Genomic DNA, 26,152 nt, shown 5'->3' with positions numbered 1-26,152 from the left:
AGTTGTAGTTTTGCAACATCTGGAGGTCCGCAGGTTGAAGATCACCGCTCTAGAGTTTGAAGGGGGCAGCGGAAAATCTAACCGTGTAAAAGATAAGAGGGTCACTAGCGTGAAAATAGTTTATCAATCATATATTCCATTTGGTTATGTCAAAAGAATATAAAGGAGAGTGTTTCTGTATAGCACAGCTTTTTTTGTCTTTTGACAGATACTGTGGAACAATGTGTACACTATATGTCAAGCAACTTTATGTTAAATTTATCTTACGGTATATGCTAAATATTTTATGTTATTTAATAATGTGATTATTAAAAAATAAAAAATAAAACACATACACAACATTACCTTTACCAGACCAGTCAGATACAGTCACTTATTAATATCTGCTGACATTAGTGTTATTGATGCACATGTTGTTAGCCTGAACAAATATAAATGACCTAAAATGAGTCATTTTGTTCCACATTATAATTCCTCAACCCTTTTTATTTATATTTGTCCTTAAAGGAAAACTGTCACTAAACTCCCCCAGCACTAACCAGAGGTACTGGCTGGTGGTGCGGTGGACGCTGATCAATATGATGCCTACCATGCCCGGATCCACCCCGCCGTTCACCTGTTATCTTCATTATTCCTGATATGCAAATGATCTTCTAACTGGCACGGGCGGGGTAACATGCCTCCATCTGGCACTGTGACGTCAGCGCCACTTGTCCGCAGCACCGCCCCGGCTTATGAATATTCATTATGAATATTCATCCCCTCCCTCTGCCCCGTCTCCTCCCCACTCTGTACAGGACTCCACTGCGCTGAGGCCGCATCCGGGTGTACACAGGAAGGGGCACATACGTAGAGGAGTCCTGTACAGAGCGGGGAGGAGAGGGAGAGGCACCGGGAGTGGAGGAATATTCATAAACCAAGGCGGGGCTGCGGAGGAGCAGCGCTGACGTCACAATGCCAGATGGAGGCATGTAACCCCGCCTGTGCCTGTTAGAAGATCATTTGCATATCTGGAATAATGAAGATAGCGGGCAAAAGGCTGGACGGATCCAGGCATGCTAGGCGGCATATTGAACAGCGTCCCCCACACTACCAGCCAATACCTCTGGTTAGTGCAGGGGGAGTTTAGTGACAGTTTTCCTTTAACTACATTAAAGAAATAAGTGCTGTATAGGACCTGTGAATTGGTTAGGTTTAATGTTGTTTTTATGTTATATGTAAGTAAAGCTTTCTAATAAATTTGTGTTTCAGTTTGTATTTGCAGCCAGTAAATGGGAACTAATTCAAGAAGTGCATTAGAGCTCTCTACATCCGTCAGTGGGATGTACAGCTACAATTACTTTATTTGTATACGTCATGCATCTACAAGAACAACATTCTCTGAAGTCGTGTAACCTCTAAAATGTCCTGGGAGGTGGGGGTGTATTAGTGGTAATGATTTCAATTAAAGGGGTTTTCCCACAAATAACACTCGTACCCAGTATAGGTGATGTAAGTCTGATCACTGGGTGCCCAACAGTTGGAACCCCCATTGGTCCCATATCCTCCAATTCAAATGAAGAAGCAATAGGTTACAAACCTATAACATATCTTGAGGCACCGGACCTTATAGGGAGGGTGCACAGGTACTGTGGGGGACGCATATAGGTGGTCATGTGGATGTGGCCATAATAGCAAACAGTTGGCATGGCATGGCACAGGATCTCCATACTTTTCAGTATGTGGAGCAGTCCACATGCATGTTGGTCAATCATAGACAAACACTCCCTTCCCCTCCAACACTGGCATTACTTAAACCTATGTTTCATAGTTGTCCCACAATCCCTCTCTTAAGTCACTTTTCCTGTGTTATGCTATGTTGTTAGTTACTTTAAGTCACAGATGGCGGGTTTTTATGTAACGATGGCTTGGAAGGTGGACTAGCCCACTGGGAGACAGGTGGTCAGCATATTGCTTGTACAAGATGGCCCAAACTCCAGCTCACCTAGACTCCAATGATAGTGCACCGATCCCCCCTAAGCTGGCTCCAAGGTAATGGCAAACAAAAAGAAGAAATATGGTCCAGCACTTCCAAAACTGTAGCTGTCATTGAAAGTGGTACACCAAAAGTGTCAGCACACCAAGAAAGTCATCAGACGCAATTCAAGCGCATGTGTGTTCGGCATATTACTTCCTTGCCAGTTGTTTGAAGCATGTTTGTTGCTTGAAAACAATTGCTAAATTTAACCACTTAAGGACCAAGCATTTTCCGTTTTTGCACTTTCGTTTCTTTTCCTTACATTTAAAAAATCATAACCCTTTCAATTTTCCACCTAAAATCCATATTATGGCTAATGTTTTGCACCACCAATTCTATTTTGTAATGACATCACACATTTTACCCAAAAATCTTTGGCGAAACGGGAAGAAAAAAGTCATTTTGCGACAAAATTGAAGAAAAAACGCCATTTTGTGATTTAGGGGGCTTCCGTTTCTAGGCAGTACATTTTTCAGTAAAAATGACACCTTCTCTATATTCTGTAGGTCCATACAATTAAAATGATACCCTACTTATTTAGGTTTGATTTTGTCCTATTTCTGGAAAAAATCATAACTTCATGCACGAAAATGAATACGTTTAAAAATGTCATATTCTGACCCCGATAACTTTTTTATTTTTCCGCTTACAGGGCGGTATGAGAGCTCATTTTTTGTGCTGTGATCGCCGTATCGGTACCATTTTTGTTTTGATCAGACTTTTTGATTGCTTTTTATTATTTTTGTATGGTATAAAAAGTGAGCAAAAATACGCTATTTTGGACTTTTGGAATTGGAATTTTTTTTGCACGTACGCCATTGACTGTGCGGTTCAATTAATTATATATTTTTATAGTTTGGACATTTATTCACGTGGCAATACCACATATGTTTATTTTTTTTTACACTTTTTTTATGGGAAAAGGGGGGTGATTCTAATTTTTGTTAGGAAAGGGGTTCCATTACTTTTATTAACTAGGGGCTATAACATTGCATACACTGATTGCAGGCACTGTTCAATGCATTGCCATAGGAATGCATTGACCAGTGTTTTCTGCGCTTGATTGCTCAAGCCTGGATTTCAGGCTTGGAGCAATCAAACACTGACTGGACAGCCAGGAAGAGGGTAAGGCACCTCCCGCTGTCCTCTCAGCTGTTCGGGACGCTGAGATATCACTGCGACGGTCCCGGACAGCTCCACTGAGCTAGCTGGTATGGATTTCTCCAGTTTTAGACACCATGATCAACTTTGATTGCGGCGTCCAAAGGGTTAATACCAGACATCAGCCCGATTTGCGATGTCCGGTATTAGCAGAGGGTCCTGGTTGCTGATAGCAACCGGGACCCAGCAGTTAGGAAGCGCGCTCAGCTTCTGAGCGCGCTTCACAGATCGGGAGCCAGCCATGGACATAAATATACGTTCGTGGTCGTTAAGGGGTTAAAAAGGACCTGTGGCCAACCCCAAAAATTTGATTAGGTCACACACGTTTTTACAGTATATTGATACACCCTTCTCTTCCTGAGATATGAGGGTCTATAATTTGACAACTCAAGGAGTCAGTCAGATGGGCGTGAACTTAAATACAATAATGGGAGTGAATCACAGATGATTGACGAGTCATGAATACAGTGTGAATGTTGTACATTGAGGGATTTTTATGTCTAATATGCACCAGTGACTGTATAATCCCACCCATTACCTGATATTCACTCCCATTATTATAATTAAGTTCACGCCCCTCTGGCTACTAAACTCTTATATCTCGGGAATGGAAGGCCATACAATGAAACTGCAAAACGTTGCTTAATGATAATGTAATCTCTTTGTAGTCTTCTTTAAGGATTAACTTGAAATAAAAGTTGTGGTTGACCACCATCCAGCAAAGGTAATACTGTCTCCTATCATCATTTTGTATGTATTGGAGTGAGACGTAATGGCAGTTCGCCCATGAGGTTCAGTGCCATCTTCCTGCCCACAGTCCTGTAAATAAGCGAAGTGTTTTGTTGGTGGAAAACCCCTTTAATGCAGAAATGAATGCTGACATTTTGATTATATTAACTAATTTGTTTTATTCCCTATTTTGTCCATGAAAGTAAACCACTAGGTCAATGAAATAATATAAAGAGTAAAACAGGCTTATGATGGAAGCATTGGTGCATTTGTGTAACCAGATCCTAAAAAGTATCTTGGAATGTGTTGGGGGTTAATATCGGGTTGGCTTCGGAGTGCCCAGACAAAACCAACTCTTAGCCGATACTGGATGTGTCGCAAGTAGGTAATCAGTGTCATGGCTCCAATATGACCGGAGGTTTCTATAGCAGCAATGCCTAATCCTTCAAGTGTGTAGTTCAGCATGTCCCTGTGGGTCAACTATTAGGCTAGGTTCACACTGTGGAATCTCCGGGCAGAATTTTTGCCGGAGATCGAGCCAGCGGCAATAGGACCGTGCGGACTACATTGCCGTCCCCGTAGATTGCAATGCATTTCTGAGCAGATCTCCCAAAATGCATTGCAGTCTATGGGGGGCAGCAATGCAGTCTGCTCGGTCCTTGCGCTGCCGTCTCGATCTCTGGCAGAAATTCTGCCCAGAAATTCTGCAGTGTGAACCCAGCCTTAGAATCTATTCACATGGCAGAATTTCCGCTTGTGGAATTCCGCCTCAAATTAAAGCAAATAGACTTCTATGGGATTCCACACTCCCATTCACACTTCTGCAAGTGGAAATTCAGAAGTGTGAATGGGAGAGCGGAATCCCATAGAAGTCTTGGGGCTTTAATTTGAGGCAGAATTCCACAAGCATATTTCTGGAAGTGGAAATTCTGCCGTGTGAATAGATTCTTAGGCTAGGTTCACGCTGTGGAATTTCTGGGCAGAATTTCTCCCGGAGATCGCGCCGGCGGCACTAGGACCGCGAGGACTACATTGCTGTCCCCATAGATGGCAATGCATTTCTGAGCGGATCTCCCAAAAAATCCAGCCAGAAATGCATTGGAGTCTATGGGGGCAGCAATGCAGTCTGCTCGGTCCTAGCGCCGCCGGCTCGATCTCCGGCAGAAATTTTGCCCAGAAATTCTGCAGTGTGAACCCAGCCTTATAGGTCTAATCCTGGTCCCGTATAGTAGGGAATAGGACAGAAGACACAAAACTTTGTAAACTAATGGAAACCTTCTCCAGTCGCATCAGAAAGCAACGTATGGACAATGAAAGGCATTTTTCAAGGAATATGAAAAGTGGGAAGTAAAATGCTAGACAGGTCTGAAACATTGCTGTCCTACATCATAGAGATAACACAACCCTTTGAAGATTTTCAGGAAAGACAAATACTACCTGTGCAAAGTATGTATGCAAGTATGGTGCAAAACTAATTATGATTTACATAACCCAATGTTACACCAGTTTACACCAATTTACATCTACAATGGTTTAATGGTCCTTTAAACTATGGACATTAGACACTTCCCTCTTAACACTGAGTTATAAGTAATATTTTTTTTTTACCAAATCTTATTAATTCCTCCTCATAATTGACTTCTGCTTGCAATTTTCAAGTCTATTCAGTGTAGGAGGAACATGGCATAAATTGATTTGCAAAAGATTGCTGTCCATCACATTCTCAGCGGGTGCAAACCATGGAACACCTTGCTCGGGGCTGATTTGCAAAGTTGCTTCCTTCCACCCTGTTGGCTCTCTTAATTGCCAGGGTTCAAGGACGGGAATGAGTGAGATGTGACAGTTCTGGGACAAATACAAATTCTTTTATAACCCCTTATGTGCCACAACGTCCAGGGCCATTCAAATAGTGCAAAATGAGCGTCTACATATATAATGTTTGAAGAGACAACTATCTCTGTCATTTCCATATATTGTTGATGAATGTGATGCCTGATGGGTATACAGCAGTGCTTAAAATACAGAATATAAAAGATAAATATTCAGCATAAATATAATGTAATTTATGCCGTCTAGAGCAAATACATGTAATTGTATGCAAACACATTATAAGAAGTGCATTATAATGTGTAATACCTGTTACTGTATATATATAACCTAACAGTTAAAAGATGGCTGCTATGAGAAGTGAACTGATCAGGGCCCCAAAGCAATAGTCACACTAAGAGATTGAGTAATTGCTTATTGTAGGCAAGAAGCATAGCTCACGGCTGTTTTACTATGGTTCCAAGGCTTTGTGAGGACCTCTCACACAACAGCCCTAACAACCCATCTTCAAAAATGATAATACAGGTAGTGTGAACAGTGCCGTAGTCTTCTTTTCAGTTACTTAGAGAGAATACAATTCATCCAAAGAGTTAAAATTATTATGAACAAGGGGTCAGTGAATTGGGCAGTCAGTAAAAACCCAGATATATTGTTTCCATGTGGAGTACATTATATAGAGTACTGCCATCTTAAAGTGGTACGCCGGCGCTTAGACATCTTATCCCCTAGCCAAAGGATAGGGGTATAAGATGCACGATCAGGGGGGTCCCAAGCGGCGGGACCCCCGCGATCAGGCATCTTATCCCCTATCCTTTGGATATGGGATAAGATGTCTAAGCGCCGGAGTAACCCTTTAATCTACCAAACAACAAAATAGGCAGCATAATGGCTCAGTGTTTAGCAACATGAAGGGGAGCAGGAAGGGCCTACTGCTGTATTCTTCATTTGAGACTTCTGTGGTTTCTTTAAAACTTTATATATAGGCTGTAGTAGGAGATGTGCAAAATGAGGGTACACTGCAATATATTAGTATTGCAGTGTACTATACAAGCGATCGATCAGGGCCACCATCAAATAAACATAAAAAATTCCTGTCTAATATAAATTTCAAATCATCTCTTATTTTCCCTTTTTTTCAAATAAACTTCAAACTACAAAAATAAAAAATACCATTATTGGTATCACAGCGTGTAGAACTGCATGAATTATGACACTAAAACGTGAATGGTTAACACTATTTCGAATTTCAAATAAAATCAACAGCTTGCTGTGCAAAAAAGAGCCCTAATACAACTTCATACACTAAAAAATAAAAAAGGAGTGGAAAAACAAAACAAAATGTATATGAAATTGGTATGTCTGTAAACGTACGGATCTGCAGAACAAAGTTAACGTATCATTTTACTGCAGAATGAACGCCCCACAAAACTGGGGATGTGGAATAACAGAAGATAACTGGATCCTACATTTCCAAACATTAAAAGATTAGTGCAAGCCCAGGAAAAGCATAATCTATAGTATAGGGTCCATGCCAACGAGGCCACCTTACTGTAGTGAGATGGTACACATCATTTCTCTATAGTAGTATTGCAGTTCCATAATATAAATATATCCTAGAGCTAGCAGTGTGCTGCTGTATTTTTTATATTCACAGGATAGACATTATGATGTCAACTGATAAGGTGAAAGTGGCAAAGCTGGTGGAACTGCTGCCCTGCAGGTGATGTGGACAGGTCCTTAGACTGATAAAGTTCTTTTTTTTTCTGGAAATAAAGATTGTCCAATGGCACTTAATTGTGGTATACAGGCTCGTAATGAAACCAAAAGATAACTCATTTTCACCTGCCCTGATCCCCCGCCTTGTCCATTCTGAAGGCCCCCGACCTACTTGAGCCTTGCTCATTGCTTTCATTTCAACACACAGGAACTGCCAGCTCAGGCAATCACTGGCCAAGGGAAATCACTGCTACAGCCAACAATTGGCCGAGAGGGAGCTTCCTGCAAGTTCAAAGGAAAGCAGGAAGAACTGTTCAGCAAGAACATGGGACTGTCGGGACAAATGCGATAGGCAGGGACATAGACTCAAAAGGGGGCTTGAGCCCCTGCCCTTCTAATGCACCTGCCCTATGATGCCTTCACTGCTTAGGACCTCCATGGAGTAATGGGTAATGGGGTCTCATTTATCGGACATGACTGCTGGAGGTCTCTTATATCAGGAATTGTTTTGTATTAACATAGTTACATAGTTAGTACGGTCGAAAAAAGAAATACGTCCATCAAGTTCAACTAGGGAATTGAAGGGTAGGGGTGTGGTGGGATATTGGGGGAAGGGATGGGATTTTATATTTCTGCATAAGCATTAATGTTATTTTGTTCCAGGAATGTATCTAACCCTGTTTTAAATGTATTAATCGTTCCTGCTGTGACCAGTTCCTGAGGTAGACTGTTCCATAAATTCACAGTTCTTATGGTAAAGAAGGCGTGTCGCCCCTTGAGACTAAACCCTTTCTTCTCCAAACGGAGGGAGTGCCCCCTTGTCCTTTGAGGGGGCTTAACCTGGAACAGTTTTTCTCCATATGTTTTGTATGGGCCATTAATATATTTATATACGTTTATCATATCCCCCCCCTTAAACGTCTCTTCTGAAGACTAAACTATTGTAACTCCTTTAATCGCTCCTCATAGCTAAGATGTTCCATGCCCCATATTAGTTTAGTCGCGCGTCTCTGCACCCTTTCCAGCTCCACAGTGTCCCTTTTATGGACTGGTGACCAAAACTGAACAGCATATTCCAGGTGAGGCCGTACCAATGCTTTATAAAGGGGGAGTATTATGTCCCTGTACCTCGAGTCCATGCCTCATATGTAAGGTTTTTACAAACTTTTTTTTATAATTAGAAATGCCCTTTTTTCACTTAAGTCCCTGCCCCCCAAAATGTCTGTGCACTTCCCTGGCGATAGGGATCAGGGCAGGAGAGTATCTTTGTTTTTTTCATTCTTATCCCATTTTGAGCCACTAGGCCACTATGTGGCATTAGACTGTCCCTCTAAGTGGTAAAAGTACATTTGTAAGGTGTCTTTATAGGAACAGGATTGTACATTTTTTAAGTTGAAAATATACAAAAACCGTTTCTTACTTTTATAGCAGATACAAATGCTGCTAAACTAAGCTCAATTCTAAGGTAAACTTAGTTCCAGGAGTTTATTCTATATAAACAGCAGAAACATGTCTGTAATCCACATCAGAGAATCTAATAAAGCTCCACTATTATATGCTCTGCACTGCAAACAGCTACGACAAGAGTGTCTTTTATAATGTTTTCAATGTCATAAAGTAGAAAAGCATTTATAATTAATATATTAGCAATATCTCCCTACTGCAAATCTTATTAATGCTGATGAACATGCAGGGAAAGCAATTTGGGATGTGAGAGCATGCTGTGCAAGTAATGCAGCGCAAGAGGATGTGGAGTAAAATGTGACAGTTAGAGCAAAGACAAAAACACAAATGCTCCAATAAAAGTGTAACGGTGATATAGGGAAAGGCATGTAAGTGTACCCATAAATAGGGAGAGGGCATTTGCAGGAGTACAAAAAGTGCAAGCAATCTTTCGGAACTTCTCAGCAACTACTTAAAAATACTATTTGGTAGATGGAAAGTATAGCATGTAGCTTAATAGTGGAATAAGTTACACAAGTGCTGTATTACAGATGAGATATACCGTATGTATTGCCTAACAAAGACAAAAATGGCACAAGACTTAAAGGGAACCTGTCACCATGAAACTATTGGAATTATGTTATAGAGTAGGAGAAGCAGAGAAGACTGATATGTAACTTTGTATGCAGAGGAAGAAAAAACGGGGAGAAAGAGGACAGCACCTCGTGTATTAGCCTAAGCACCAAAGTCCAAGGCAGGACTGGTAGGACGTAGTCTCCATAAAGTGGTCGCTCACCAGAAAGTAAACGAAAACAGGCATATCGACCCAGTAGGTTTGCTCAGATGAGGATGATGGCAAGCTGCAAGGCCCAAGGTCCAAAAGGGAGAGGATGAAATCTTCTCCCATAAACATGCAGACAGGAACACAGAGAAAAAGACAGAACCTTATGGAGGCGCTGCTCACAACCAAAATATACGGCACAAAGGTGTCAGGAAAAAAGGGCCAAGAGGCACTATTTTTATTAGCTTCCAATAATGTGTTTTGGAGGGTATCTCCTCCATCAGATTGGCATACATACAAGGACAACAGGCAGTGTTTTTATACAGTAAAAATGGGCGCCCAAATCAAGTGGGCGGAGCCAAACATACAAACTGAAATTGTTAATACAAGGCATAACATACATCAGAGCACTTAGAATTGTTCACAGAGATTCTATACAGACAGCATACATATATATTATAATAAAAATATATGAAATATAAGATACCAGAGTTACGTAACTACAGGTCAAAGCGTGCCCTGTGATCCCCTGCTCCGGCGGTATAAACTGAGAGCGAGGGTCAATGAATGAAAATAAATAAAAATGGCTACATCGGTGTAAACATCCGCATGGTGTAGCGGAGCTGGTAACCAGGGACGCGTTACCAAGGGCCGGGAGATAGACAGCCTCACGGAGTGCAGTACGGCATGTAACTCTGGACGCGTCACCAGGGTCGGGACCCACGTGGATACAACTCGCCAATCACAGGCACAGTCTGTGAACACGCCACTGACAGCGCGAGTGAACTGCGGGCTTCTCTTAAGTGTGTTCACAGACTGTGCCTGTGATTGGCGAGTTGTATCCACATAGCTCCCGGCCCTGGCCCTGACGACGCGTCCATAGTTACATGCCGTACTGCACTCCGTGAGGCTGTCTATCTCCCGTCCCTTGGTAACGCGTCCCTGTTTACACCGATGTAGCGATGTAGGATGTTTACACCGATGTAGCCATGCACTTTTATTTATTTACATTCATTGACCCTCGCTCTCAGTTTATACCGTCGGAGGAGGGGATCACAGGACACACTTTGACCTGTAGTTACGTAACTCTGGTATCTTATAATTCATATATTATTATTATAATATATATGTATGCTGTCTGTATAGACTATCTGTGAACAATTCTAAGTGCCCTGATGTATTTTATGCCTTGTATTAACAATTTCAGTTTGTATGTTTGGCTCCGCCCACTTGATTTGGGCGCCCATTTTTACTGTATAAAAACACTGCCTGTTGTCCTTGTATGTATGCCAATCTGATGAAGGAGGAGATACCCTCCGAAACGCGTTATTGGAAGCTAATAAAAATAGTGCCTTTTGGCACTTTTTTCCTGACACCTTTGTGCGTAATATTTTAGTTGTGAGCAGCGCCTCCATAAGGTTCTGTCTTTTTCTTTGTGTTCCTGTCTGATATGTAACTTTGTCTGAAAAGATCCAGTATCACTCATAGATTCAATCCCTGATATTTTTATTATTAGGAGCCCACTGAACTATATATGTATATAACTATGCTCAGCTATAACCGCAATATAACATTTGTCAATATATTAGAGATTTTATGGTGAAAAATTCCCTTTAAAGACTCCCTTATGGCAAGACTGCCATGAAACATTTAATTCTCCACAACTAGAGTTTGGGTATGCTGCATGCTCTCTGTTTAACATTCTGTGCATCTCGAAGGTGGTTTAAAGGGGTACTCCACCCCTAGACATCTTTTCGCCTACCCAAAGGATAGGCAATAAGATGTCTGATCGCGGGGGTCCCACCGCTGGTGCCGACTTGCATTGAGGGGTGGGACATGACGTCACGAGGGGGCGGCCCATGCATCGCCAGTCATCAGGCACAGAGTGAAGCTCGCTCCATGCACCAGATGACAGTGGGTGCTGCAGGAGAGATCGGCGGTACCCCCGCGATCAGACACCTTATGCCCTATCATTTGGATAGGGCATAAGATGTCTAGGGGTGGAGTACCCCTTTAATATAAAGTTTTATCTTAGGAGACACACTTATGGTCGGATCCATACAGAACATTTTTGATCTGTGAATGGATCTGGCAAAGGGCAAGTATGATGGCATGTATATTGGCTGTGGTGGAAAAGATGTAGGGGGAGTAGGAGGGTTAATATAAAGCCAATAGGAGGCACAATTTATTAATTTAAAAAATAGATAGTACTATCCTGGTGACAACTATCATGCTAAACTTTAAGGATCAATGGTGGCATCATCTCCCAAAAACCCAGCTTTGTGCCCACATCAACACAGCTTGTACCACCATCTTATATTGGTATCATCCCTCATAGAATAAAGGGTCTCAAAAATGTTAATGTAAGCCATGATAATCATTACATATTGAATATTTACAAATAATATACAATTTCTGTTTAACGTTTCCTTACTATGGAGGTCATGAGAAAAAAAAATTAAGTATAAAATCAAAGAGCACTATATTATACAGCATATACGAAGCTATATGCAGGTGAGCATCATAAAGTTTTAAAAGGGTTGGCCACACTATATTATAATATATATATATATATATATATATATATATATATATGTAGATAGATATATGTATATATGAAAAGTACAAAAATACCATAAACTGTACTTTGTCTACATATATGTAGCTTATACTTCAGCCCCCTGCCTTGATGTTAGCCATGTATACTCTGAATGCTAGCATCTTTCATGTCTATAGGACACAAGGGCAGTTACCTGATCCTTCAGTTGTCCCAGACGGCCTTTTTGAGAGAGAGAGAGAAGGAGGTTCGGTTAGTTGTGCGGAGTCTTAAAAAGAGGAAGTGTGAGAAGTGTCCAATGTCTCCCTCCTTCCAGAGTTAGGCCTCAAAGCCCAGGATTGCTAGGGGCTCACTAGCTCCTGTGTATTTAGGATTATGTCAAAGAGAAAGAGACTGTGGGGAGAAGTTAGTAATGTACCCCATACCTATCTTAGCACTCTCTAGGATTCCGGCCAGGCCTAGAGACTTCATAGCTGTGAAGACACCTTGGCATGTCTAGAGGACATGCACTCCATAGTAGGCACTGAAGCTTAGAGAGTACTACTTATGTGTTGAGAAACCTCTGGGGGGCACTCAGTGAGTGGGCTCCCCCAAAGAAGAGAGAATATTGATTTAATGCTTTGTCAATGGCTAGAATAGAGCAGAGAGTTACTGGAACCGCTAATTCCTACCTTACTTTTTCAAAGGCATTCCCCTCCTACAGCCATCTGTTGAAATATTGTGTTCCATGATGTGAATCTTCCATTTTAGGGTACATTCACATCTAGGATTTGTGTATCTACCAGCTGAATACTGTGTGAGAATATCGAAAATACCCTACTGCCATATGGCTGCTGGATTCACGCTGTACCCCATTGATTTCAATTCCATTTTTTAAACGGACTGAAAACCGTGGTCTGCTGCCCTTTTTAGTCCAGTTAAAAAAACACAAACAGTTGGAAAAAGGGGCTATCTGGAGACACTTACTGATTCTGTGAGGCCCATTGAAATCAATGGAGTATGGCCTGGATCTGGCAATGACACGGCAGGAGGGGGTTTTGAAATTCTCCCTCCATATCCGGCTGCTGGATCGACAAATCCTATCTACATCCTTATTTGGATGAACCATTTACTTGAGTCAAGTAAAAAGTTATATTATTACCATTCCAGTGTCCTGTTCATTGTCTGCACTGCAAACAGCAATGGCACACGACACTTCATCCAACCAAATACTTCCTCGGGTGTACCCTATGGAATAACCATCCATATGATCATCTGAAATTACCCTGTGAAGCCCTTGTGTGGTGAGACCAAAGCCATACTACAGATGTTTCTCCTGCTGCTGAGACAGCCTGTTTTACCTCTGATTCAATAGGCACGGCAGAGACCCATACAACAGGTGCTGTTCTGTGTTACAGCAGGAATAAAGTATATCCGAAGCAAGATATCGTTGAAGTACCATTAGGCACTATGTTTATTAAAGTTAGAGACCAATGACGCGTTTCAAAGGTACAGTCCTCCTTCCTCAGATTGGCATACAAAGAGGACTGTACCTCCGAAACAAGTCATTGGTCTCTAACTTTAATAAACATAGTGCCTAATGGTACTTCACCGATATCTTGCTTCGGATATACTTTATTCCTGCTGTAACACAGAACAGCGCCTGTTGTATGGGTCTCTTTGTCGTGCCTATTGAATCTTCAGATGGGACTGGGTATCCTGCTCCTGTGACCTGTTGGGCTTTGCAGTTCTTCTCCTTCAGGAACACATTGATACCCGACCCAGGGGTGATAAGCATTGATCCTCAAGGCTGGTGTCTGTTCACTCTACATCTCCACCTGGTGTCTTAGGTATTACACGAGGCGCAGTCCCTCGTTTTTTCCATTTTATTTTTAAGGTACTGTTTTACCTCTGGCTGTAGCACATGGAGATTGCTGGTCTTCAATGTTTACATCATTGCTACTGGGATAGCAGGGGGCCTTCAGTTTCAGAGCTGGGGTCACATATAAAGCCACTTATGGTAGGATGTGCCCAACATAAGAGACGTATAGTCTTTTTGGATTTTCTATATATATCGTGGTCAATCCCTCCCAAGTGGTCAGTACCCAACACCTGTAACACTACAGCTCTTAAAACATAATAATAGTTTTGATATCGCTATCCTGCAAATGTTAGAGCGGGTGTCAATGCTTAACAATATTTCAAAAAGGCATGCAGATAAGGCTATGACCATTACGGTATTTATAGATAATCCTATTAAATTTGGTCTCGTCAGTTCTAATGATCCTCGGCTACAGGAGGTATATAATGAGGGTCTAGGTTAATAAGCATATTCATTTGCAGTGCCTCATATTTCAAAGAAAAAAAACAGCGGTGAAATGTATTGTGTATATACTGGCTGAATATTTTTTTTTTTAGGACTCTGGAGCTATATTTCTTATAGTGTGAGGGAGACTCCAATAGATGAGGCAGCTGTGATAGAAGTGATCACCATCAGACTTTCTCCGGCTGCCACAAACACAGGTTTAGCAACATAACTTACTCCTTTTGAGCTTGTATATTTCTGCTCTGTTGGATTGAGGAATCTTTAGGATAAGTTAAGCAACTTTTACAACTTTTGGTATTAAAGGGGTACTCCACTGCCCCAGTGTTCAGAACATTTGGTTCCAAAAGCCCATTTAGTTCCGCCACGCCCCCTCAATGCAAGTCTATGGGAGCGGGCGTACGCCCCCTCCCATAGACTTGCATTGAGGTGTCGTGGTCGTGACATCACCGAGCTTTGGGAACTAAATGTTCTGAAAGCTCGGGCAGTGGAGTACCCCTTTAAGTACAGTACTACAGTATCAGTATGTTCTGGCTGCTGGGGGCCCAGTGGAAAAAAGGAAGAAGACATGATGCATGGAATAAGTCTTTGCATGGTCTCTTATTTCTTTATTTATTTTTAAAGAAAAGTCTTCTGTGGGCAAATGCATACTGTATATGTGCTTTATTCTTTCTATTTGTTACGCAAAGCTTTTCTCTAATGCACACAATGCTTCATTAAAATAATCTGTATATACTTCACTTTACATTTAATTACAAGTGCTTAACCCTCTAAGGACGCAGGGTTTTTCATTTTTGCACTTTCGTTTTTTCCACCTCACCTTCAAAAAATCGAAACGCTTTTAATTTTCCACCTACAGACCCACATGAGGGCTTGTGTTGTGCGTCACCTATTGTACTTTTTAATGACATGAATCGTTTCACCACAAAAAAATTATTTGTGGGGCAACAGTGAAAAAAAACAAAACTCCATTTTGTAACATTTGGGGGCTTCCGATTCGACGCAGAGCACTTTTCAGTAAAAGTTCACATTATCTTTATTCTGTACGTCCATATGATTAAAATGATACCAAACTTACATAGGTTTTATTTTGTTTGACTTCTTTTAAAAAATTATAACTTTTTGAATGAAAATTAGCATGTTTAACCCCTTAAGGACCAGGGGTTTTTCCACTTAAATTTTTTCCTCCTTACCTTTAAAAAATCATAACTCTTTCAATTTTGCACCTAAAAATCCATATGATGGCTTATTTTTGTACCACCAATTCTACTTTGTAATGACATCAGTCATTTTACTCAAGAATCTACATTGAAATGGAAAAATAGTCATTGTGCGACAAAATTGAAGAAAAAACACAATTTTGTAACTTTCGGTAAAAATGACACCTTCTCTTTATTCTGTAGGTCCATACAATTAAAATGATACCCTACTTATATAGGTTTGATTTTGTCGCACTTCTGGAAGAAATCATAACTACATGCAGGAAAATGTATACGTTTAAAATTGTCACCTTCTGACCCCTATTACTTTTTACAATTTTTAGCGTATGAGTTTGTAAATTTTGAGCAAGAGAGCAAATTAGACAGGCAGTGTAAAGTCGTAGATCTGTGTCCACAATAGACACCTAATGATAAATGTCCCCATATATATATATATATATATATATATATATATATATATACGGTATATGTATATATTTGTTTTTCTTTTGGGGGGGGGGGGTTATTAGATTTTACGTTATGTATATCTTATTTTATTGTGGGGACTGCCGGCAATCACTAGATCGCTTGTATAATACCCTGTACTAGTTTTCTAGTGCAGTGTATACAGTCTGTCAGCGAAATATTAACAGGCAATGTACCCAGCCATAGTGCACAACCATGGCAAGTCTGGGGGCTTCACTAGACCCCCGGCTGCCATGGAAATATTAGAGGAGGATCACAGGATAGCCAGGTTGCTGCTGCAGCTATATGACAACAGACATTACTCACATGCAGAGGTCAGGATTTGGCCATGGCATGTAAAAGGTTAAACTATCGGGAACTGAGGTTTCTCCACACCTGGTAGTTAGAGCAGGATCCGGCTATCATATAGACAACAAAGCTCCCATGATCCCTGCACGGGAGAGCCGCACAAGCTTATTCTTGCACAGCAGGCTCGAATAAGTACCTATAATGACCTCCGTAAAAAAAGACATATCGGTGGTCATTAAGAGGTTAAATAGCCTAGGGTGCCCTAATCACACACCTTTTACAGTAACATGATACACCCTTCTATTCCTGAGATATGGAGGTTTATATTTTGACTGATAATTTAGGAAATCAGTCAGATAGATGTGGGCAGGGTTATACAGTCATGGGGTGTGTTATAGACATACAAGCCCCTTAAAGGGGTACTCCGCCCCTAGACATCTTATCCACTATCCAAAGGATAGGGGATAAGATGTCAGATCACTGGGGTCCCGCTGCTGGGGACCCCGGGATCCCCGCTGCGGCACCCCGCTATCATTACTGCACAGAGCAGGGCCGCCCCTTTCAATACAAGTCTATGGGAGGGGGTGCGGCGGTAGTCACGCCCCCTGCCATAGACTTGCATTAAGGGGACGGGCTGTGATGTCACGAGGGGCGGAGCCATGACGTCATGCGGCTCCGTCCCCTGTATCGCCCGTCATTACGCACAGAGCGAACTCGCTCTGTGCAGTAATGATAGCGGGGTGCTGCAGCGGCAATCCCGGGGGTCCCCAGCAGCGGCACCGCGGCGATCTGACATCTTATCCCCTATGCTTTGGATAGGGGATAAGATGTCTAGGGGCAGAGTACCCCTTTAATGTACAACATTCATCCCCTCAACTTTAAAATCTTGTCCATCATGCCTATCTGACTGATTTTCTGAATTGTCTGATAAACAATAAACTTACATATGTCAGGACTGGGAGGGTATATCAAGAAACTGTACAAAGGTTTGATCAGGAAGGATGATTTACAGTACACTACTATAGATAGCCTGAAGAGGAAGAAGAGACTTTGGCCATTGTTATGTGAGGCATCAATGAAACAGCAGCAGGAGTTACACTAAGCACTGAACTGCTGCTATCAATGATGAGAATCTTTGATTTACCTTTCAGGGACAGTGAGGATCTTCTGGAAAAGGCAGATGGAATGAAAGCCTGTTTCTACAGTCTTTCTGCTACACAAAGCACAGGCTAAGCCCCACCCCCAATCCTGTGTTTTCTCTTGGTCTGCCTGGAAGAAATTGTATTTCCCTACTAACAGGCAGTGGACAAAAAGGAATTAAGATACATAGTGGCCAAAAATTTGGGGCCTTTTTTATATATATACAGTGATCTCTCAACTTACAATGGCCTCAACATACAATAATTTCAACATACAATGGTCTTTTCTGGACCATTGTAACTTGAAACCAGACTCAACATACAATGCTATGGAGTATGTGAAACGCGTCAATGGCTGGAAGAACCGACCAATCAGAATGGGCATTCACTGGTAAAACACCTGAAGTGCATGCACTGACTGGCTGTATGGTAGCGCCCCCTACAGTACAGGGAGGTATTACATGTTCTGTACTACTTTTAATCTATGCCATGGTTAGCTGCTCCTTTGGACACCAAGTAAGGGCGGCTCCATTTAACTTTTTTTTAGGACACTGTGTGTACTGTACAGGACCCTGAAGAAGCTCCTGTCCTCTACATAGACCAGTGATTCCCAACGAGGGGGCCTCCAGCTGTTGCAAAACTACAACTCCCAGCATGCCCGGACAGCCACAGGCTGTCCGGGCATGCTGGGAGTTGTAGTTTTGCAACAGCTGGAGGCACTCTGGTTGGGAAACACTGAAACAGACAGTGATTTACAGCTCCCAGCAGATCTTTCTTACTTTTATATGTAAGAACTTTGCTTTTATCTAGATTAGTTATCTTCTTATTTTTCTGTAATCCTCACTTTCTCTAATTTTTGTTATGACATTTTGGGGCTTCAGAACCAATTACCAGGTTTCCATAGAGTTATGGTCTCAACATACAGAGGTTTCATCATACAATGGTCATCCTGGAACCGCTGTATATATTTTTTGTTAAATAAAGTAATTTAGAAGTATACTAGGAGTCACAACAGTGACCCTTTAAATACTTTAAATTTTCGACAGATAATCATTATTTTAAACATCCTATTGGACAACCCCTTTAACGAGAGAATATAAAGTAGATGATAAGAACAGGAATACTCTAACTCTATTCAGCTAGAGTTCTCTTCTTCCACACACCACACTCACAAGTCATTCATTCCTGATCTTTCATTTAATATTCAATCTTTCACTGACTCTTGCTACTTCCAATGCCCTTGTTTCTCAATGTTATCATCAAAATGTAAATGAAGAACTATATAATACAAATATTAAGTGTAATTAACACAAAGTACATCATTATCTACACTGAAGAGCAGATTTATGGCGCTAAACAGCAATCTGGGTCAAATAAAGGATGACTAACTTCTGCATTCGCATGTTATGTTTTCACTATTGTATCTGTAGATGAAATAAACAGGAATATCATCAATGGGATAGATGAGGCAGGAGTAGCAGTTTGTACGTCATATGCATTCTGTCCCTGACCGCTTGTAAGTTCGAAAAAAATTAAGACCAAACCTCTGAATATTTTTTGCCTTTCTGCAATTTAGTTTTTATCATGATATCATCCTGGATATTCTAAACCTAGTCTTCCCATGAGAATATTTGTCCTTATGACAACCTCCCAACCCCCAAGCATCAGATGGTTCCATAGAATTCTGTTATTTACGCAGTCTAAGACAAGCATAATTTAAGTTATGATTGAGGTACATTGTCAGGATGGTGTCGATGAGCCCAGCTCCCCTGTGTATAGCTCCATCTCACTCTTATTGTTATTATTTTTTCACACAACATATGCAAAGAGCGGCCTTATTAAAGGAATCGGTGCTAAGCAAGATGCATGCTCGAGATACATTCTGTTCACAAATGCTCGCTATATGTAAGCATCGTGATTATACGCAAAGAATAGGAAATGCTCGAGATACATTCTGTTCACAAATGCTCGCTATATGTAAGCATCGGGATTATACGCAAAGAATAGGAAATGCTCGAGATACATTCTGTTCACAAATGCTCGCTATATGTAAGCATCGTGATTTTACGCAAAGAATAGGAAATGTTTGTGCTTTGTATTTAATATTATCGCTACAAGAGGCTGATTTAGTCATTTGGCCTTACTCTACCTGATGGAGGTGGTTGTTGTTTTAGATAGGACTGCAGGTCATCCTATTACATTATATTATTAAGATGCAGAAGTGATGCAGGTTCTAAACATTTCAGCTCTGCTACATCTTTATGCATGCTTCATTTTTGTTATCTTTTCACAGAGCGTTAACTTGTCAATGGACAGCAGCTTATTTACCTGTTTGGAAAGTCTCTGTTCCTCCTCTACGTATTTCTGTTCTTTTGGTATGAGTGTGGCCAGGCTGGCTTTTACCTGCACATAATAATATATATCGGCAATGAGACGACTCGTACAAATGATCAGTTTTCTAGCCTAATTGCAATCTGTGACCGACACAAGCACCCTGATTGAAAATTCACAAAAGCAAAGTGTAGAAAGGACATAAATGTATAATACCAAGGGAGGGTAACTGGCATGCATACTTAACAGGAGCAATGTCATTGCTAGCCACAACAGCTGAATTGAAATATGTGGGGAGGGTGCGCCATGCTGTGGCTGTGTCGCTCCTTGTCTTCACTTGCGGGGAGGTTGGAATTAAACGTCTAAGTCTAACATTCATATACTTTATATATACTTTATATAAGGAACAAAGGCATTCAAGGGACCAAGCTTTTCGAGAAGAGAGAAGAAAGGCAAAGTTAAGACTTACAGCATTAAAAATCACATCTATTTCAAGATAGATGACCCCCTTTGTTGGCCCTGTCAGCTGCTTGTTTTTCAAGACGTAGGCTTTCTGTTCACCATTTTGAATCTGTGGGAAGAAAGACATGACAGCCGTCTGTCTCATGGTCTCCACTGAATACACTCCCCCCGGCCACCTTTGACCCCCAGCTGCTGAAACTGACAAGGAGTCCAAAACAACTGTGGCAATTCTGACAAGTACCTGTTCATTACCAGCACCGAGCCTGTCAGAAGAAATTAACTACCGTGGGATTCAACATGGTCGTGGACCGAGGGTGTTAAATTCCATTTATTATTTATTTTCTTCCTTTTTTTTTTTTTTGTCTGTGTTTGTGCGTATGCGTGTGAGAGATTTTTAATATCTCAGTTGAGAATTGACTGACATGCAACAGAAATGTTCATTTTTTGCCTTATGGATTGGGAGAAACATTGAGATGTATGGCAGGTGATTGAGACTTACAGACAGCAAGGGGATGGCAACTTTGCCCAGAAAGTCGGCACTTTGGTCTCGATCTTCATCATATACTGTCACTTCAAGGAGGGAGTGGATATCATTGATGTTGCTTTATGGCAAAAGGATAAAAAAGAGGGACATAATAGATTATTCATTAGCAAGTACTGTATATACTGAAGATGAATAACTTTCACATTTACAATGTAAATAAATCATGATGTTACGTGTATCTAAGGTCCTTAATGTATTTTATTAAATAACTAAAAGAGCAGACCTCCCAAAAAGCCCCCCCCCCTTTGAGTAATTTTTTCCCCCTCATTGTCTTTATATGACCATATAACCACACTCATGGCACCTTCTATACAAAAGCCCTATGTAATACAGGTGGGGACAATTTGGTGGATTTGGTGACAATTGTCTTCAAATGAGAAAATGTTGGCTGCTCACATCAGTCACTAGGGACGGCTTAAAGGGCTTGTCTGACATATAAAAGTATGTGTCAAGGCTGGGATGAAAGAAAACAACTGCGATCCCCCACAACATATGTCCCAAGATGCCTGGTCCCAGCTGTGCAGAACTTACTGCTTTCCTTTCAATGTGCTGGAAGCTTCCTCTCTGGATGTAGAGGTGACCAGCCTTGGCCAGAGAGTGGCTGAGCGGTCACTTCACAGTTCCTTATCAGGTTGGTTGATAAGTCTCTGACCAGTAGGGGTCCAACTGTTGGGACCTCCACTGATCACAAGAACTTGGGTTCCTTGTTCCTCGGAGTGAATGTTATTTCCTGAGCTTATAGAACTAAGTTCAATAAGCAGTAGACTACCCCTAGTGGCAGATGCAGGCAGTCCAAATGCTATAAACATTTTGCCAATATTATTCAGAACAGAGCTTAGGTCATAAATGGCATGCAAACAAATGTGTCCTTCCTTACAATTCCTCTTGACATATCCCAAGATGAGTAGCATAAGATGACCAGCTTTAAAAAAGCTCAACACATGATTCATAATACTCTGTCTGGGAATGTTTATGCTTTAATGTGTCTATATGTGGTCACCCAGTGACTGACCTGTAGCCTGTTGAAATTCCTATATGTTTTTATTAGATTTTCTACACAATAATGTATCAAATTCATAGTCTGGGAAATGAAAGCCCTTAATAAATGATGTGGAAATATAAGGGTAGACACATTTGTTGTTATAGATATACTTTGACCAGTGCTTCTCATACTTTGAGGCGCCCCCTAGGTGTTGGTTAGGCACAGCTGGCAAAGCAGTTTTTACAAAATTGACTAAAAGCCTCTGATTTGGCAATATTATTTACTTGTTTGTACTTATTTTGCTGTTATATAGAGTTTAGGAGACAAAAGAAAGATAGACTAAGCTATATTTGTAATTTTTCCACCCCATGTGGGGAGGCTCAGGCATCACAAAACTGTGTGGCCTCCAATAACTAGGGGGATATGATTACTAACTAAAGATTTAGCCTGTCAAATGCTTTTCTTCCTACATGTCACTCTTTGTCTTTCTTTTAACCTGTCATTTGTTCAGAAGTTCTTTTTTTTTTTTTCATCACACAACTGCTCTGCATAGATCTCTATGTTGTATAGTTTCATTAGACTAGGTCATATACGGTGTGAATTATTTAATAAAAAAGATATAAAATGCATTTGGTAACAGACCCTTTCACTTTTTTACATTTGGTTATGCTGAGGCCTTGTGCTAACAAATAAATGAATAAATAAATAATCAAGTTTACTTTCCTTAATTTTGCACTCCATACTCCATAATGAAGACATCATTTCGGAAATGTTTACAAATTTATTTAAAAAGGGAAAATTGAAATTTCACATGAACATTAGTATTTGCTATGATACTTTAAAGGGGTACTCCGATGCCCTGCTTCCGGAACTCCGCTCCCCAGCGTCCGGAAGTGTTATTGTTACGAACGCTGTGTGCGCCCCCTTCCCATAGACTTTCGTTGAGGGGGCGGGCGTGATGTCACTAGGGGGCGGGCGTGACGTCACGAGGGGCGGCCCTGAACACTGAAGCCTGCACACAGAGTTCGGAACAATAAACTTCCGGACACTGGGAAGCGGAGCTCCGGCAGCAGAGCAGCGGAGTACCCCTTTAAATGAAACTCTAGCGCCTCCCATTTCTCTTGATCACCTCTTAAATCACCTTCTACACCTTGATTGAATTCACCTGTGATAAATTCAGATGATTGGACATGATTTGGAAAGACACAGCCCTGTCTATATAAGGTCTCACACCTGACAATGAATGTCAAAGCAAAGACCAAGCCATGGGGGGGGGGGGAGAACGTGTAGAGGGGGGAAGAACGTGTAGAGCTCAGAGACAAGATTGTATGGAGGCACAAATCTGGAGAGTGGTACAAAAAAAATCCCTATCAAACTGAGTTGTGGGGGTGAAGGGCCTTGATAAGAGAGATGAACAAGAACCCACTGGCGGAGCTCCACAGATCCTGTTTGCAGATGGAAGAAACTTCCAGAAGGTCAACCATCACTACAGCTTCACCAAAATGGGCTTTTTAGCAGCATGGCCAAAAGAAACCTCTCCAAAATAAGACATATAAAAGCACACTTGGGGGAAGATTTATCAAAACCTGTGTAGAGGAAAAGTTGACCAGTTGTCCATAGCAACCAATCAGATCGCTTCTTTTATTTTTAAGAGGCCTTTTTTTTTTTAAATGAAATAAACGATCTGATTGGCTGCTATGGGCAACTGGTCAACTTTTCCTCTGCCTTGGAATTTACAGAAAAGCTTCTAAAGGACTTTTAGACTGATTGAAGTTTTTGGCCTCAATTTTAAGTGTCATGTCTGGAGGAAACCAGGCACTGCTCATCTCCTGTCCGACACTATGCAAAATTTTAGTTTTTCCTTTTTTTTTTTTTTGACACTCAAAAGCATGCCTGTATTTGCTTTGGACTCAATGGACCTGGGAATGTTGCGGTATATACCAGCCATTATCAGATGTGAACACAGCCTTAAAGGGGTACTCCACCCCTAGACATCTTATCCCCTATCCAAAGGATAGGGGATAAGATGTCAGATCGCCGCGGTGCTGCTGCTGGGGATCCCCAGGATCCCCGCTGCGGCACTGCGCTATCATTACAGCACAGAGCGAGTTCTGTGTCTAGGGGGCGGACTACCCCTTTAATTAGTTTAACTCTATTAATCTGGCTAGCGTAGATAATTCCCAGTCGTTATTTAATAATAATAATAATAATAATAATAATTATAGAAGATAATTATAGAAGATAATTTTAGAAAAGTAGAAAATGTTTGCAGCTCAAGAAATGCTTTAGATAAACAAATGTTGTTCCTCTTTTAATTGAGTTCAGCTGTGTGTAAAGTAGCTCAGCAACACCTACAACTTCCATGGGCCTCTCCATGTAAATATAGGGTTTTTATTTGAGTTACCCTAGGGGTGAGCCATACAATGCAGTTTCTGATGGCATCACCCCAGTTTCTAATAGTAAAAGAAAAAATGTAATTGCTGTACTAATGGTGCATTTCAGCATCCATGCTGTTGATTCTGCAGTTGGCAGCATTTTTTTCGTGTGCATCTACATGCAGATCTTGACCTTATTGTTTCTACTGAAGTGTGTGTATTGAGGCACTATTCAAGCAGACACAGGAACAGCAAATTAAACTAATGAGTAAGTTCCACATATGAATCTAAATCCATCCTAACTGCTAAACTGCAAAAACTGGCAAATGTAAAAAAAAAAAACCACAAGCGATCATGGATCAGGTGGCCAACCACAATGCCACCTGATCCATAAAACTTGTAGTGAGACACAATACACCAGACACGTTTTGGTTTAAACACCCTTAGTCATAGAGTTCCTTGTGTATCCAATAAGTGCTTATATGCATATATACTCTCTTCACTAGTTAACCCCTTAAGGAAGCAGTGCTTTTTCACTTTTGTACTTTCATTCTTTCCTCCTCCTCCCCTTCTAAAAATCATAATGCTTTCAATTTTCAACCTACAGACACAAATGAGGGCTTGATTTTTGCGCCACCAATTTTACTTTGTAATGACATCAATGATTTCACCACGAAATCTATGGCAAAACAAAAAAACATAATTTGTAGGACAAATAAAAAAAACAATCAAACAAAAAAACAACACCATTTTGTAACTTTTGGAGAATTACGTTACTATGCAATGCACTTTTCGGTAAAATGACACCCTATCTTTACTCTGTAAGCCCATATGATTAACCCCTTAAGGACGCAGGGTTTTTCCGTTTTTGCATTTTCATTTTTTCCTCATCACCTTCTAAAAATCATAACGCTTTCAATTTTGCGCCTAAAATTCCATATTATGGCTGATTTTTTGCACCACCAATTCTACTTTTCATTGACATTAGTCATTTAACCAAAATATTCACGGTAAAGTGGAAAAAAAATTCATTGTGCGACAAAATTTAAGAAAAAATGCCATTTTGTAACTTTTGGGGGCTTCTGTTTGTACGCAGTAAATTATTTGGTAAAAATTACATATTTTCTTTATTCAGTAGGTCCATACGGTTAAAATGATACCCTACTTATTTAGGTTTGATTTTGTATTACTTAAAAAAAAAATCCTAACTACATGCAGGAAAATGTATACGTTTAAAATTGTCATCTTCTGACCCCTATAACTTTTTTATACATTTTTATATTGATCAGACTTTTTTATCGCTTTTTATACATTTTTTCATGATATAAAAAGTGACTTTGGAATTTTTTTGCGTGTACGCCATTGACCGTGTGGTTTAACTAATGATATTTTTTTTATAGTTCAGACATTTCCGCACTCGGCAATACTACATATGTTTATTTTTATTTACACAGTTTTTTTTTTAAACGAAAAAGTGGGGGGGGGATTCTTACTTTTATTAGTGAAGGTGTTAAATGATCTTTATTAACTTTTTTTTTTACACTTTTTTTTTTTTGCACATACTTATCTCATACACCGATCCCTGCCATGCATTATCATGGCAAAGATCAGTGTAATCAGCGGTCGATTGCTCAAGCCTGGATTTCAGGCTTGGAGCAATCGCCGATCGGATGCGACGGAGGCAGGTGAGGGGACCTCCACTCGTGTTCTAGCTGATCGGGACATCACGATTTCACAGGAATGGTCCCGATCAGCACGACTGAGCTGCCGGGAAGCTTTTACTTTCATTTTAGATGTGGTGATCAACTTTGAA

General features: G+C 40.8%; 1 protein-coding gene across 8 annotated transcripts in view; it reads right to left on the bottom strand.

The window, feature by feature from the left end:
* Positions 1 to 26,152, bottom strand: part of MCTP1 (multiple C2 and transmembrane domain containing 1) — an 822,947-nt gene that overhangs the window by 309,001 nt on the left and 487,794 nt on the right. For all 8 annotated transcript variants that reach the window (XM_056537914.1, XM_056537903.1, XM_056537887.1 and 5 more), the window contains 3 exons: positions 20,938 to 21,040; positions 20,446 to 20,547; positions 19,974 to 20,048 (listed from right to left, as the gene is read on the bottom strand). In XM_056537914.1, coding sequence (XP_056393889.1) covers positions 19,974 to 20,048; positions 20,446 to 20,547; positions 20,938 to 21,040 — 280 coding nt within the window. The remainder of the gene's footprint in view (positions 1 to 19,973; positions 20,049 to 20,445; positions 20,548 to 20,937; positions 21,041 to 26,152) is intronic.

This window comes from Hyla sarda, chromosome 1 (assembly GCF_029499605.1).
Source record: "Hyla sarda isolate aHylSar1 chromosome 1, aHylSar1.hap1, whole genome shotgun sequence".
NCBI classification, from domain to species: Eukaryota; Metazoa; Chordata; class Amphibia; order Anura; family Hylidae; genus Hyla; species Hyla sarda.
Note: the sequence above shows the minus strand (reverse complement) of the source record. Positions and strands in the feature narration are given on the sequence as shown.